This window comes from Aptenodytes patagonicus, chromosome 11 (assembly GCF_965638725.1).
Source record: "Aptenodytes patagonicus chromosome 11, bAptPat1.pri.cur, whole genome shotgun sequence".
Classification (NCBI taxonomy): Eukaryota; Metazoa; Chordata; class Aves; order Sphenisciformes; family Spheniscidae; genus Aptenodytes; species Aptenodytes patagonicus.
Window position 1 is genome coordinate 24464326 of NC_134959.1, and position 14851 is coordinate 24479176.

Below are 14851 nucleotides of genomic sequence, written 5' to 3' on the forward strand. Positions count from 1 at the left end.
GCAGCATGAACCTGCTCCTGGGCATTGTCCTGCTGCTCCTGGTGCTGCCCGGTGAGTGGCGGGTGAGCGGGACGTGGGCACCCCCGGCTCAGGGTATACGTGGACTTGGGGGTACATTTTCCCATGGGAAAGTGTTGACCCAAAGACTGTGGCAGGGTTTCACCCCAAAATGTGGCCGGGCCAGAAGGGAGTGTCCCCCCTGGGCTGTGCAGAGAGCTGGCAGAGGCGAGCGGAGCCGGGGGGGGGGTTTGCTGCTGGGGGCTGTTTTAAAACCTGGGACCAGCGGCCCAGGGTCTCTTCTGCGAGCCACCCTGGGTGGTGTCAACGCAGGCATGGTGGCTTTGCCTTCACCAGCCCTGACGGCTGTCCAGCTGCTTTTTGAAGCCCATGTAACTGTAGGGCTGCTCCTTTCGAACCTGGCAGCTGCCACGTTCTCCTGCCTCCCCCTTCCCCTGTGGGTGGGGGGAGGACTGACCCTAGATTTTGGGGTTTTTCCCCCATTTCCCTATGCGCTCTTCTTCCAGATGCTGCTGGGGGACAGGAGAGCTGTGCCAGTGAGTGGTTCCCCCCAACCCTGCCCTCGCCCCGGTGCCTGCCTGGTGCCACGGTGCCCAGCGGTCACCCCGCTCCCCTCCTCCCCAGCCCTGAGGAGGGGTGACAGGCACCACCACTGCTGTGACACGGTGGAGTCAGAGGAGCAAGGCAACGGGACCCCCAGCCCTGACTTGCCCCGGCGCTGCCCAGAGCTGGGGCGCTCCGGCAGCCCTGCTTGTGCCTGCCTGCGGGAGCGCTGGCTCAGGTAGCGGGCAGGTGTGGTCATGGCGGGGTTGGGGGACTCAGCCCCCCACATCCACCGGTCCCACAGCCCTCCTGCCCTGCAGGCTGCTGCAGTCGGCGGGGCCGGCGCTGCGCAGCAGGCTGGCTGGGCTGAAGGTGCTGCTCCTGAACGTCAGCAGGGCTGTCACCCGCGATGTCCTCATCACCTTTTCCCCCACGGAGGTGAGATGCACCCCTCTCCCTCACTCAGAAGGTCCCATGCCTTCCAAGCATTCCTCCGCCCCTGCCCCGGGGCTTGGCATGCCATGGCGTGCTCTTCCTCCGCCCTGCTCCATGGCTGCATCGTGGACCCACGTCAGCTTTAGCATCCCTTGGCAAGGAGTCACGTGAAATGGTGCTTGGGAGGGAAGAGCCCTTCCTAAGGAGCCGTCCCAGCAGCAGGAGGGTAGTCAGGTGGAGGGGGAGGAAGAGGAGGAATGTGTGGGACCTTGCGTCTCCTGCTCACCCGCAGGTTCTCCCACTCTCTGGATGTCCCAGGGGACCATGTCCCATGGGGTGATGGTGGCTTGGGGCTCTCCTGGGAGCTGCTCCCAGCTCTGCTCCTTTGCTGCTGGGTGCTGGGGATAAGGTTCTCCCGTTCTGCCCTTGGGGCTCCTGCTGATGTTGCTGAGCAAAACCCATCCAGGCAGGGCTGAATTTGTGCCTGGAGCAAGGTTGGTGGGTCCCAAGCAGAGACGTGACGCTGCCAGCAAGCAGCCCCCCACCACTGTTCGCTGCCGCAGGGCCCTAGGATGCTGAACATAACGGAGAAGGGGAAGGCAGGCAAAATCCAGCTCCCCAGGGAGATATTCCGGTCCCTGAGCAGCCAGACAGTGCGTGTGGTGGTGACGGTCCTCAACATCCAGCGGCTTGGCATGTTCGAGGTACGAGCTGGCATTGCTGGCATCCCTCTGGCTGCTGGCACTCGCTACCTGCCGGCTCGGCTCAGGCAGCGTTGACCCCATGCAGGAGGTCAACCAGACAGGGCAGGTCCTGGACGACACCGTGGTGGGCATCATGGTGGGAGAGACGAGCATCTCTGGGCTGCAGGACCCCATGCAGCTCACCTTCGCCCACGGGCAGCTGCCCCATGTAAGTCAGCTGTGCCCTGCCTTCACCTCTCCTCTGGTGTCCCTCACTGTGGCGTCGGCTGACGCTGCTCTCCCCCCTTGCAGGGCATCACCCCGCAATGCGTCTTCTGGGATCCCAGCAAAGGTATGGTCCTTGGCAGGGCCAGGCGCGGGGCCAGGCGCGGGTGCTGCGCCCGGCGCTCACGGCCGTTGCCCTGTGCCTGTTGCAGGGCAGGCAGGAGGCTGGAACAGCAGTGGATGTGTCATGCAGCTCGGGGACAAGGGGACAATCTGCTCCTGTGACCATCTCACCTTCTTCACTCTCCTCCTGGTGACAATCTCACTCCCTGCAGCTCCTGCTCATACCCCAGCTGCGCTGCCTGCCCTGCCTCAGTGGCCCCTCGGGTGGCACGAGTAGCTGCCCAGGGACAGTTATAGCTGCTCCCAGGCAAGCCCAGGTCCCAAAATCAAGCCCAGCCCTAGCTCAGGAGGACAGCAGTAGCTCAGCAGAGTGGGTGCAGAGTGGAAATGGCCTCCAGCCTAGTGCAGGCTCTGGAGCAGCGAGGCTTGGGGTCTCGTCTCCTGGTGGAGGCTCCCAGGAGGGTGCTCATGGTGGTCCATCATAGCCTTCACTCATCCCTCACCCCACCCCAGGGAGCGTCTCCTCTGAGACACCACTGCCCTGCTCCTCCCGAAGACCTTCTGGGGGAACAGACCAGGGGCTTGCGTGGGGTCCCTGCAGCAGCCCACTGGGGTTATCATCAGCGCTGTGGCTCTGGTAGCTGCAGTTGGGTTTTTCTAGGTTGGTCCAGGGCCTGTCTAACCCAACATGCGCATGTTTGGCAGAACCCAGCTCTGGACAGGTCCACGGCACAAGCCTTGATGACTGTTGCCACTGCTGGCTGTGGGGTAGCCATGGCTTTCTCCATCTTCACCATCGCCTTCTGCATCTTCTTAAGGTAGGATGTGCCAGCAGCTCCCTGGGGACTCGTCAGGCTGGGAGAGATGTGGGGCAATTCCCGTGTCTCTGCATGAACCTGCTGCAATATGGCATGGGGCCTCGCTCAGCTGTGACCCCCCGCCTTTTCTGCTCCCTCTGGGGATGCTCAGGTGCAGGTTCAGGTCCGAGGAGACCCTCTGCATCAACCTGGGGCTGCACGTGAACCTCATGGGCAGCCTGCTCCTCCTCAACCTGGCCTTCCTGCTCAACAGCGGGCTCTCCAGTGGGACCCAGCCAGGGACTTGCAAGGTCCTGGCGGGGCTCACCCACTACTGCCTGCTCTGCTGCTTCACCTGGATGGCATTGGAGGGCTGTCACCTCTACCGCCTCTTCGTCAAGGTCCTCGGCACCTACATCCACCACTACCTGCTGAAGCTGTGCCTGGTCGGCTGGGGTGAGCACCACCAGCCTGGGTGAGAGCTGGGGGGAGAGGGGGGCAGTGGAACAGTTACAACCAGGGGTGATGCAGTGGTGGGCAGAGAGCGAGCAAGCCCCCGTCCTGCCCGCAGCTCTTCCAAATGCCATGGTCAGGGCCGGGAAGTGTCTTATATGGGCTCAGGGCACCAAATTCAGGGCAGCACCCACAGGCACCCTCCATCCTGCTGGGGACCAGCCTCCTGCTCATCAAGCGGGTGGTGTCCTTGGGGGTCTTTGTTCCCCCATTGCCAGCCCTCCATGGCACCTTGGAGGGCACCAGAGCAGATGATCCCACAGAGAGGCTGGGGGACACCTCGAGCCCCGCCGCCCAGCTCTGTCCTTCCCTCTCCACCTCTCCATCATGTCCCAGCAGCAACCGTTGTGCCCCCGGCACTTGTGCAACCTCAGCGGGTTCCTAAGCCCCATCTTCCCTGAGGTCAGCACATCCAGGGAATGCAGAGACCCCAAGCTGACCACCTCGCCCGCCGCTTTGCCTTTCTGGCCTCCTCCACATGTCTCCCTTGTTCTTCCAGGCTTCCCTACTCTTGTGGTGGGGGTGGCAGGAGTCATCGGCAGTTACGGAGAATACAGCGTCCAGACCGTGGACCACCAGGTCATAGCCCACCTGTGCGTGTGCCATCGCCCACAGGGCTTAGGTGGCCGTTTGGCACGGAGAGCGGTAACCCGGCCCTGCCGGGAGCGCGGCGGTCGGGGGTTGCGCCCATCCTGCTCGGCTTTACGCCATGCTTCCGCTTCCTTAATTGTGATTACAACACAGCAGCTACAGCCATGGTCACCACCACCACCTCTTGTGCCGAGCCTCCTCAGTCATGCCTGCAGGCCACCAGGTCATGGAGGGACATCCAAGGTCCACCTGGACCTTCTCCAGGCTCCCTTCCAGCTGAGCAACACGAGGGCAGCGGATCTGCACCACTGTCCCCCCTGCTTCACCCTGGCCTTGGAAAACCCCACCAGCACAAGGGTGTCCCTGCATCCCCAAACATGTCCCCCTGGGGAGGCTCCCATGGGTGCTGCCGGGGCTAGCAGAGCCACTGGAGGCACTGTGGTTGTCTCTTTTCAGGTGCTGGATCACTTCCAAATATCTCCTGGTCCACTACATCACCAACTGTGGTTACTTCGGCCTCATCATCCTCTTCAACATGGCTGTCTTTGGGGTGGTGACCCAGAAGAGCTGCTGCCTGCAGGGCACGGGGGCAGTGCAGGGAGACCGCAAGGCTTGGAAGGTGGCCCTGGTGGTAGTGGGGCTCTTCTGCCTGCTGGGAGCCACCTGGGTCCTGGCGTTCCTCACCCATGACACCTCCTCTGTGCCCATGCTCTACCTCTTCACCATCCTCAACTCCCTCCAAGGTCAGGGCCGGCTCCAAGCTGGGCTCCCTGGGCTCGGGTGGGGAAGATGGAGGAGGCAGGAGCCAGCCTGGCAGTGGGTTGACCAGGGGTCCCAAGGCACCAGCATCTTCCCAGCACTGTCATGCCCTTCCCTTTGGCAGCAGGTCCCAGCCACCGGCGTGGAGCTGGTCATGGCTCTCAACCATGTCCACTCCAGCGGGGGTGGTTTTCCTCCAAGGAAGCCATTCCTTAGCAGAGGAACAGGGACATTATCCACCAGGGCATGTCCCAGCCAAATAGCTCACCTGAAGCATGGGGAGACCCTCCTGCAGGAGCAGGGGCGAGCTGGGGGAACGCCCTGGAAGCAGCAGGGAAGTGCCGGCAGCATCCTGGCAGGATGTTTCCCACCATCTCCTGCTGCTGCTGCTGAGTGTCTGCCTTCCTTTCCCTGCAGGAATCTTCATATTCATCTGGCTGGTCATCCTCTACTACCCGAAGACGAGGGAGACTGCTGGCTCCCTCTCCCACATCATCAGACACGACAAAACCGTCACAGTTTCCCAGGACTAGTTGCTGGCTAGACCTCCCTCCCTGCCTGCACGTGCACCCACTGAGAGCAAGCTTCGATCCTGATGGATGCAGCTTCCCCACGGACGACGAGGGCTCAGTTTACCATGCCTCAGTTTACCCTTCAGTGGGCATGATCCACCTTAGCAGGGCTCTTTGCTTCGGCCCTTTCATTCCTAGTGGCCTGCCTTGGGCAAGGAGCTCCGGAGAGGTCCCGTCTGCCAAAGTCCCTCCAGGCTGCAGCTCCCCCACGGTCTTGAAGTGCCCCGTTCTCATTCCCCAGGGGCTCTTGCGGGGGCGAGGAGGGAGCCCACAAACCAGCCAGGATGGAGCCATCCCCCTCTTCACTAGAGATGGCCTTTGGTGCTGGACCAGCCTGACGGTGGGTTTTCCTGCTGTTGGAGGTGGGAGGACTGACTCGCTCCAGCCCAGACTCAGGAGGTTAAGGTCTGGGAATTAGCAAAAAAAGAGAAATCCCACAAGCTTCTTTGCAATATGTCCTCTCCAAACGGACCGGGGCCGAGCTCTTCGGGCAGGGATCTGCTGTATGTCTCTCCTGCAAAACACCCTCTGGGGCCAGCAACGATTTCCACGAGGACATCGTGCTTCAGCCGAATCTACGCATACAGCCCCCTGGCAGGGAAAACACACCTCTCCTTATCTGTGTTTTAGCATTAGCTCCCTGCTGGCTGTCTGAGCACTATGGATTTAGTCTTTGATGCTTACAATATTGTTTGTTATTTGCTTTATATCAAGAATGTATTGATGGGCAAAAATCTTGCTGGCAATTTGTCATCGCTCAGAAGGAAGAAATCTGTACGAATAGGTGTATATACACACGCGTGCGCTTGCGTGCACAGAGCGGCCCTTTCTCTGCTACTGCTGCATCTGCGTCACGCAGAACCACGCCAAGTCCAGCTTCGGTGGGCAAGTATCTAGTGCGGGTACCTCCTTCTCCCCACGCGCCTGGGTGACTCTCTGGGGAGGAGGGAAGCAGGAGGAAGGAACCTCCCATCCCTGGGTACATGTTTCGAGTCTAGAGAGCGTGGGCCAGGGGGGGATGAGAAGCTCCTAGGGATGCTACAGGGAACAGAAACACTCTGATCTGACTCATCTTTCAAGCACCGTTTGCATCCAACCATCGCCTCCTTCCCAAAAAACCCCTGTAAAGACACAGGCAAGAGCCTCTCTGCTACTGTCACATTTATTTGGAAACAGCCGTTTTCTACACCGTTCGCCGCCTCGCGCTGACGGCTGCAGCAGCCACAGTGAGCACACCAAGCACACACAGCAGGATGAGGGCCCTGGGGAGCCACGGGTTGGGTCCTGCCGAAGAGGAGAAAGGTTGGTTACACATCTGGGTCCCCCGAGTCTGCACTGAGCCCTGGCACAGCATCTCCTGGCTGGGGGCAGATTTGGGGGAGGTCACCTCCTGTGAAGGGTAAGAGCCGCCGGAGCTGGGGGTACGTCAGGGCCCTGAGGGCGTTAACAGGACTCGGTCACCCCAACAGGCCTCACCCGGGGCCTCCACCTACACCCGCTGCCCGGGGGCTCCATTTAGCTCGGCATTCATGCTCGGCCTGAGCTATGCTGTAGGCGGGCTTGCCCCCAGCTCTGGTCCTGGTCTGCCACTTGGATCTCCTGGATTGACCTCGGTGCTCGGAAGGAGCCTGCCTTGCTCGGTTGATGTGGAGGTCCAGCGTGAAAACCCAGCCTTCCTCGCCTGGGGTGCTGCACCGACAGCCTTCTGGCTCCTGGTCCCTTCCCGCCCAGCTCCCCTGCTCAGCCCGACCTGTGCCTGCTACGGAGCCGCTCACGCAGAGCTAACCTCTCTGTGCTGGTTTGTCTTCTGGAGCACGCCGTGCGTGGCCATGACACCTGAAAGACTCCACGCTTCTGCGCAGGGCAGTGATTTTAGCAGCCCTTTTTAATAACCTGGCATTGCCTAGACAGTTGCAAGTGTCTGTGAGCTGCTCCTGCCCTCCCCAGAGGGACATACGTACCCCCCAGGTCCTGTTGGTCAATCCTGGAATTGTGGGTCTCTGCTCCCAAGGAAGGAGCAGCCAGTAGGTGGATGGGCCCGTAGGAGACAATCTTATTGTAGTCATCCACCGGCGCCCGCTTGCTCCTCCATTGCCTGGGGCATTGCTGTCAACAAAGCCAAGGGAAGGGTGATGGGACCAGAGGGCAGGGGAGAAGCCTGCTCCAGGGGGCAAGAGCTGTCCTGGTGGTCTCCCCCTGGCAGAGGCACAGTTGGGGCTGCAGCCTGGGAGCAGTCAAGACCCCAGAGCATGAGAGGAGCTGGTTCCTGAAGGACCTTAGCCTGCTCCTCCCCAAGTCCTAGCATAACCTCTCCTCCTGCAAATACCCAACAGACAGAGGGAAGAGGGAAAGGAGCTCTCTGGTGGGTTCAAGCCCTCGTACCTCTAGTTCAGGGTGCTGGGGTGAGCTCCTGCTGCTGGGAGGTGTTTATTGTGCTGAGGCACCCGAAACCAGAGCAGAGCCCCTTCTCCAAACTGCAGGCCAAGGGAAGGGAGGTCCCCCTGCCCGGCACACACCACCGGGAGAGCTCACCTTGGCACAGGGGTCTGGGCTGTCAGGGAGACAGAGCCGGACACGGCAGTGCAGAAACACCTCGGGGTAACCAACAAACTGAAACATCTGGAAGCTGAACTTGGCAGTAGTGCTCTCTCCAATGGCATTCAGGTATGTCACTGTCTCATCGTGGGGACACCTGGGACACGATGGCTCAGTCAGCAGGTAGCAAACGAGGGGGAGCATCCCAGCCTGGGACACCAGAGCACACAGGGACCGGGTGCAGCCCCCAAGCTTTGCTGAACAGGACTATTTCTGTCTCGGTGCCGGTGGGGATGCCTTTCCTTGGCACCCTGCGTTGTGCCCAGCTCAGGGAGGAGCTGCCACCAGCACAGGAGCTGGCTCGTGTCTTGCTCTGTGGGGCCACAGCTGCTCTGCAGGGGTGGAGTGAGCCTGGCTGTAGCTCCCACTTCCCAGATATCCACGTTACTGGCTTTAGCTTGGCTGCAGCCACCTCTAATGCAAGCTCTTCAGCAGATACCTCTATGCACATCCCAGCAAGGTCTCCCCTCTCCCCTCCTTGCCCTTTGCCTCCCCAGCTGGCCAGGAGTGATGCTAGAGGGAAGGCAGCACTGTTGGCAGCAGAGCAGGGTCTCAGTTCAGAGCAGGTAGGGAGCTCATCTGTGGGGCTGTTCCACCTATTCAATGATGGTGTCCAACCATAGGTTCCACCTATGAGCAGTGATGGTGTCATTGCTCATTGCTCCCTCACAGCAACCTGTCCTTAGCACCCAGCAAAGAGACGCGACTGTGCTCATGGTGCAAGGAGGCCAGATGCGCTAGGGGCACTCCACTCACCCCTTCTCAATGAGCTCGTGCCGCACGTCCTGGTAGGGATCCGCGCTTGGTGTGGCCCAGCAGTCCTCAACGCTCAGCCGAAAGTATTTGAGCTGGTGCTGTCCTTCTATCTTCAGCAGGACATAGAGCGTGTCCGTGATGGGGATGGCCGTGGTCGGCAGGTGATAGGGTTGGAGGTAGGAGGGAGTCTTATACAGTCTCATGCTGACGTTGAAGTGTCCTTCTCTGACCACGAACTGCACCAGCCTGAGAGGAGAGGAGAGGAGAGGAGAGGAGAGGAGAGGAGAGGAGAGGAGAGGAGAGGAGAGGAGAGGAGAGGAGAGGAGAGGAGAGGAGAGGAGAGGAGAGGAGAGGAGAGGAGAGGAGAGGAGAGGAGAGGAGAGGAGAGGAGAGGAGAGGAGAGGAGAGGAGGAGAGCTCATGAGCAGAACGAGAAGGCAGGAAGGATGTAGCACAAGTCAGGCCACCGGTGCAGGTGCACTGACTCTGGACGTGCCTCTGCTCCCGGGTGAAGCCTCGTGAGAGCCAGGCCCCAAGCTGCCTCCTGGCTGGTATGTCCGCACCATGTGTGGACAGAGGCAAGGAGCTCCAGGGGCTCCCACTGACCTGCTAGACAGTGAGGGCTACGAGAAAGGCAACCCAGGGGGTCCTAACCTGCACCTCCACAGGGGCCTGGTGAGGCCTGTCTTCCAGTTCCCACCCTTTATTTTTTGGCTAGCTGGCTTCAAGCAGTGAGGATAGGAGAAAGGTAGATTGTGCGTGCCCCAATTTGGCTCTGTCCCAGGCCCAAACCTTGTGTTGAAAAAGTATGTAGGTAAGAGAAAGGGAGGCACCCTGATGTAGTATTGCTCTCAGAGCACTCTAGTGGTTCCGCATGGCCTTTGCAGATCACCTCATCGAAGGCATCTATTTTTCCGCAAGCTCACAGATACCACGTCAGCAGCAAGGTGAAGAGGGACCACTCACTTGTCAACAGCAGTGAGAGCGAAGGGCAGTTTCACGACCCGCTCACAGGCGTAGACGCAGGAGAAATGCACCTCCAGCTGAAAACTCCGGGAGATCACGCCCCCGCGCGCTTCCCGCTCTGACTCAATGATGTTGAAGTACGACACATGGGAGCTGTTTTGCTGGAACGACACAGAAATCAAGTCTCCAGACCATGTCTAAGTCCATACACAGAGCTCCAAACTCCAGTTCAGATGGTACAACTCAGCTATAGCTGCTCCAGGCCCCCTGGATATCTGCTGGGGTTTTTGCTCAAGCCCCGTGTCCAGGGACTGCTGGCAACCATCACTGGAGCAGGAGGAGTCAGCATACTGACCACAGGTGAGGGCCCTCCTGTGCAGTGCAGAGCTGGAGCACTGGTTCCTCTGCACCCTCCCTGACCCATGAATCAAGTGGCTATAGCCAGGGCTGCAGAGCTCAGAGGACGCTGCCAGAAAGCCGAGGGCTGTTATCAGCTAGTAAAGAGCACACTGAGACTTCCATGCTCTGCTGAATAAGACAAGATGTGCTGCCAGCAGGGGTTTGGTGGAGGCAGAAGAGCTTTCTGACAGCCCCCAGGGAAGCCTTCCAAGGGGAACGAGAACTTTACAGCACTTATATAAAAGGAAAAGCCTCTGGGGCCTCCCCATGCTGTCCCCACTCAGCATGTCTGCTCCTCTCATGGCTTCAGAGCTATGCAGAGAGGCTTTGCTGGATCCTCACCTGAATTATTGATCCACAGGCAGTGTGGTTTTCACCTGTGAGAGTGGCTGCAAAAAACAGCTCACCCTCTTCTTCCCTTTCTGAGACCTTGCATGCCTGGTTCTTCAAGTGGACAAGCTCCCGGGGGATTTTCAGGAGTTCAAACACCTCCTTCCTCACCATCATCTTCATGTGCTCTTCCTCGCAGGCCAACTTCAGTACCACATCTGGGGGAAAAAGCCATCTGCAATAGCAATAAGGAAGAGGCCTGAAGGAGCCCTAGGTGAGCTACAGGATGGCACAGTACCGCTGAGCTCAACAGACCCTCATCCCAGCCTTGTTGGAGGCTGCTGGTAGGGCTCTTCAGAGACACTGGGCAAAAGACAAACCTTTGGGAATGCGCAGAAGTTAATGTGGGTCTGTCATTTTCTACCGGTTGCCAAGACCTGCACAAGTCCATGGCTGCCACTACTCTGAACACACACAGTCCTTAAGCTCAAGACATCAAAGGCAGATGTTGTGGGTCTGGCCCACGAGGGCTGCCTACAGAATCACTGCAGCCTGCCAAGGGCACCAGACAGGAACAGCGATCCTCTCTTTCAGATGAACAAGACACAGTTTTTGGCCAGTGTCTGGAAGGAGTCTTCACTGCAGCTGTGCTGGAGTCCATGTGGTTGTGCCGAGACTGTGAGGCAGCTGTGCTCCACAGCACGCCCTGCTTCCCTGACACGGCTACACCACGGCACGGCTTCTTGACAGCCAAGGTTTCCTTCTTACAGGAATTAAGAATTTTGGGGAGGAAGGAAATGGCCTGTGACTGGGTCTTGTACCAATATGTAGTCAGGACATGGTGGTGGTGGTGGGGAATGCACCTGAATCAGGAGCTGGGATGTGCTCCTGGAGCCTGCAGTGGAGAGCAGTGGTAACACCAGTGCACCGTGCCCATCACCCTTCCCTTTGGTGCCCGTGGACAGACTGGGGAGGGCTCATCAACACCGCCAGCCCTACCTTGGCAGAACGACCCTGTGAAGCCTGGTTTGCAGCTGCAAACTGGTCTGTCCTCCATCACCTGGCAGTCACCCTGGTGCTGGCACGGGTTTGGCAGGCAGACGTCTGGGCTCCTCTTGAGACGGAGGGCAACCCCTCGCCTCAGGCCATGTGGGCTCACCAGCTCACCTGCAGCAAAGGAAAGGCGAGTAAGCTGAAAGGCAGCAAGAATATCTCCCCTACGAGAGACGTGAGAGCGAACTCGCCCCACGGCATGAAGCCCTGCACAGCTCGCAAGGGCTGAGATCCTCGCCTGGAGCCAGAGCAGGCACATCTGAGGAAAAACCTGCTGCCTCAGCTTGCCTGGATGAGGATGTGACTGAGAGCCTGGGAGACCTCCTCATCATGGCCGTAATCTGGATTAGAGCTATGGAGTCTGCCACCAGCTAGCAAGGAGAGTGATGGCACGTCACAGTACCTGTGCCCATCTCCACAGGTTATATACCATATGTGGCTGAGACGGAGAGCCTGAGGTTTCTGCCTATTTTGCCGGCTCTTGCACCCCAGTTCCTGCCCCCCCGAGCCCTGCTCTGTTGTCCCCCCTTAGCAGCCTTCAGCAGTGCCCTGAATGAGGACCCTGGACACGGATCAGGTGAGGGTTTGACCTCTCCTTTCCATACCACCTGTCTGTGACCCAGCAGGGACAGTGTACAGGGAGACTCACTCTTGTTGCCTTCGCAGCCAGCCAGGCAGAGGGCAGAGACCAGCAGCAAACATCTCACAGTCCTTTCCTGTAAAAACAAGCAGGCTCTGGGTAACTCGGGTTTTTAGCATGCTCGCTGGAGATGTCTGCAGTCATTCAGAACGAGCCAACCCTCAAGTATGGGTGCAATAATTTCTGTACTGTATTTCCTCCAAAAACGCTAGGTTCAATGGCACAAAGTCATTTCCTATCCCAAAGGGGCAGAGCAGCAAAGCCTCCCCCCCCGGCCCAGCCAGGCTAACACAAGGGTCAAATACTGTCCTGAATTTAGGTAGCTATTCCAGAAAGAGGGGGTGGGAGAAACCAGACCTCGAACCTGCAGGGATGTGCTGGCAGTGATAAAGCCACATTTCGGTAAGAACAGGCACTTTGAGTAAAACCGCACAGCTGAGGCATCAGTCCAGGCTCCCCGCAGAGGAAAGGAGTTTCCCTCTTCCCACTACAGCTCTTGTGAAGAGTTAGGATTTGCGAAAGGATCCTTGCTTTTCCAGTAACCCATATCCATAACAAGGAGACAATGGGATAAAAACCCCCCAAAGCCTTGAACGCAACTAAAATTAATGCTACAAAGCCACAGATTAAGTCGATGTCCCCCATTGGTACAGATAATGGATTTCTGTAGGGAAATTAATGGCACGATGCTGGATGAGCCCTGGACACTGGAGTCTCCTTATCAGAGATGTGGATATGAGTCAGCCGGGGCCGGTGGCTGGAGTGGCCACCCCTCTGCCCTGCAGGTGCACTGAGAGTGGGGCAAAGCCCCACTCTGGTCTGGCAGCACATCGCTGCCCTACCCCTTCTGCTCGACCCCGAGCGGCTGTGACCGCCAGACCTCCAGGCGAGGAGGGTTTATTCCCCGCTCTGCTCCTTGCTCACTGCAGCAGTCCTGGGAGGTCCCACCAGCGTCAAGGTCTCCCCTTGTTCTCATCACACTTACCATCGCCAGGCCACTCTATGCTCCTTCACCCACCGCTGCCCCAGGTCGCTCTCGTGCTCCCCGCCGCGTGCCTTATATTGCTTTCCAGCAGCTCATCCTTCTCCCCCACGCAAACATGCTGCCTCCGTGATTGCACAAGAGCCAGCTTGGCATCCTTTGGCGGCGGCTGGGGAGGAAAGGACTCTGCGAAAGTCCATCCTCCAGCACGGATGCCCCTTCCGATTAGCCGACGGCTCGTGCATGCTGACTCAATTCACGGCCCTGATGGGATCCCAAACAGGGGGAGTATCTGCAAAATCCCCGGGAATCTGGGGTTTTGTGCATCCAGCTGGTTTTGTGGTACCTGCCTTTGACACAGCAATAACAACAGATACCACAGCAGCACACGCGAAGGCCAGATAACTGTGTGTACTGAATACACACGGTTTCGCAACCACAACATACATTTGCTTCGGCTGTTTTTTTTAATGAGTTCTGACATCTAAGATCTGGTGAGAAGTAGCAGTGAGAGATGGAGGGATGAGGGCTTGGTCCTACCATGCTTTGTTTGGGAAACAGTAACCAGCTGCAAATAGCAGTCATCATTCAAAGTGATGCTTCTTGATATATATTGACTATGCTCTGTGCATCCTCAGAGCTTTAATTGCTACAGTCACCATAACATCATAGCAGCAAATGTGAACATCCATCCATCCAGTTTTTTTCCTAACCACAACGAAAACCAGGAAACAAAAGTGTTCAGCACCTGACCCTGCTCACAGCCTAATGAACTACCAATTAAAAAAAAAAAAAAAAAAAGGCCTGCTGCCAGCTTTTGGGTGAGAATCTCTGCTTTCCATTATGTATTTTACAAAGCAATTAACCGGGAGAGAAGCTTGCACAGACTGGCTTAGAGATGCAAAGGCAGTGCAGCCCGCAGGCTTAGAAAGCAACAAAGGAAAAGGATGAGGAATGGGGGGGGGGCTTTTTTTTTTTTTTTTTTTTTTTTTTTTTTTTAAAAAGAGGATGAAACTCGTGAGCCTTGTGGTCTCTGAGGGGCTGGTGGCAAAACTGTCCTGGTGGCCAGGGTTTGCCCGCTTTCCCCCTGTTTCGCCTAAAAATACTCTGGACAGAGGGGGCTGCCACCAGAAACGCGCCTTCTCCCCGGGCGGCACCGGGGCGGGTGTGGGGAGCCAAGGAGATGCTCAGGCCAGTGGCAGAGGAGGCTGGGGCAGCTGAGGGGGTGCGGGATGGGCACCTGAGGAGCCCGTGGGGGCAGCCTGGGGGTGGCCTGTGTCCTGCCCGGGGTGGCAGGAGGCCTGGGGGGGGGGCCCTGAGGGTAGGGCAGGAGGAGGGGGGGGGGCCGGGTAGGCCCTGGGGTAAGCCCCGGGGGGGAAGCAGCGGTAGGCCCCCGGGTAGGCCGGGGTATGCTGGGGGGAGGCCCGGGAGAGGCCGCAAGCCCCCGCCACGGCCCCACGCCGCCTGTGCGGCGGGCGTTGCCATGGTGCGCGGGCCCGGTAGCAGCAGCGGTGAGGCGGAGGCGGTGAGGCCGGGGGTAGGCGGCGGAAGGGCAGGGGGGCAGCAGCTGCCGCCTGGCTGTCCCTGGGAGCCGTGGGGCTGAAGGGGCGGCGGGGGCGGGAGACTGTCGGGGTGGTGCAGAAGCCGGTGAGCAGTGCCGGGCCCCGGGACACCCCCCTGTCCCGCCGCCCCCTGCCCCCCCCCCCCCCCGTGCAAGGTCTGTGTCTCCCTCTTGCTGTCTCCTCCTCACGGGGTCAGCCTGACCGCAAGGAGGGGGAAACAAACAGCCCCCAACCTCCCTGAGACGTAAATAAATAATATAAGCAGCCCTCTGTCCTTGGAGGCTGCTGACTCTGCTGCCAAAACATCCCC

General features: G+C 58.9%; 2 protein-coding genes across 2 annotated transcripts; one reads left to right on the forward strand and one right to left on the reverse strand.

Annotated features, from left to right (window-relative positions):
* The first annotated feature begins 5 nt into the window (after positions 1 to 5).
* ADGRG3 (adhesion G protein-coupled receptor G3) lies at positions 6 to 5220 on the forward strand. The gene is made up of 13 exons (XM_076349076.1): positions 6 to 51; positions 525 to 554; positions 643 to 799; positions 882 to 999; positions 1560 to 1700; positions 1786 to 1908; positions 1992 to 2031; positions 2117 to 2217; positions 2733 to 2845; positions 2997 to 3280; positions 3837 to 3930; positions 4385 to 4671; positions 5105 to 5220. The coding sequence occupies exons 1-13, from the start codon at positions 6 to 8 to the stop codon at positions 5218 to 5220; spliced, it is 1650 nt and encodes a 549-aa protein (XP_076205191.1).
* Positions 5221 to 6412: 1192 nt separating this feature from the next.
* On the reverse strand, positions 6413 to 12995 carry LOC143165808 (pancreatic secretory granule membrane major glycoprotein GP2-like). The gene is made up of 9 exons (XM_076349595.1): positions 12983 to 12995; positions 12007 to 12073; positions 11304 to 11471; positions 10317 to 10522; positions 9576 to 9736; positions 8611 to 8856; positions 7792 to 7951; positions 7221 to 7365; positions 6413 to 6543 (listed from the first exon to the last, which is right to left on the reverse strand). The coding sequence occupies exons 1-9, from the start codon at positions 12983 to 12985 to the stop codon at positions 6443 to 6445; spliced, it is 1257 nt and encodes a 418-aa protein (XP_076205710.1). The 5' UTR covers positions 12986 to 12995; the 3' UTR covers positions 6413 to 6442.
* Positions 12996 to 14851: the final 1856 nt, after the last annotated feature.

Bases quoted from the DNA above. Each gene is read 5' to 3' on its own strand.
- ADGRG3 (XM_076349076.1), top strand. From the start codon at position 6: ATGAACCTGCTCCTGGGCATTGTCCTGCTGCTCCTGGTGCTGCCCG. The intron at 800-881 runs GTAGCGGGCAGG...CCTGCCCTGCAG, and splicing joins CTGCGGGAGCGCTGGCTCAG to GCTGCTGCAGTCGGCGGGGC. The intron at 4,672-5,104 runs GTCAGGGCCGGC...CTTTCCCTGCAG, and splicing joins CATCCTCAACTCCCTCCAAG to GAATCTTCATATTCATCTGG.
- LOC143165808 (XM_076349595.1), bottom strand. The intron at 11,472-12,006 runs GTGAGTCTCCCT...CCTTTGCTGCAG, and splicing joins TGGCTGCGAAGGCAACAAGA to GTGAGCTGGTGAGCCCACAT. The intron at 10,523-11,303 runs GTAGGGCTGGCG...TTTTTCCCCCAG, and splicing joins CACAGGGTCGTTCTGCCAAG to ATGTGGTACTGAAGTTGGCC.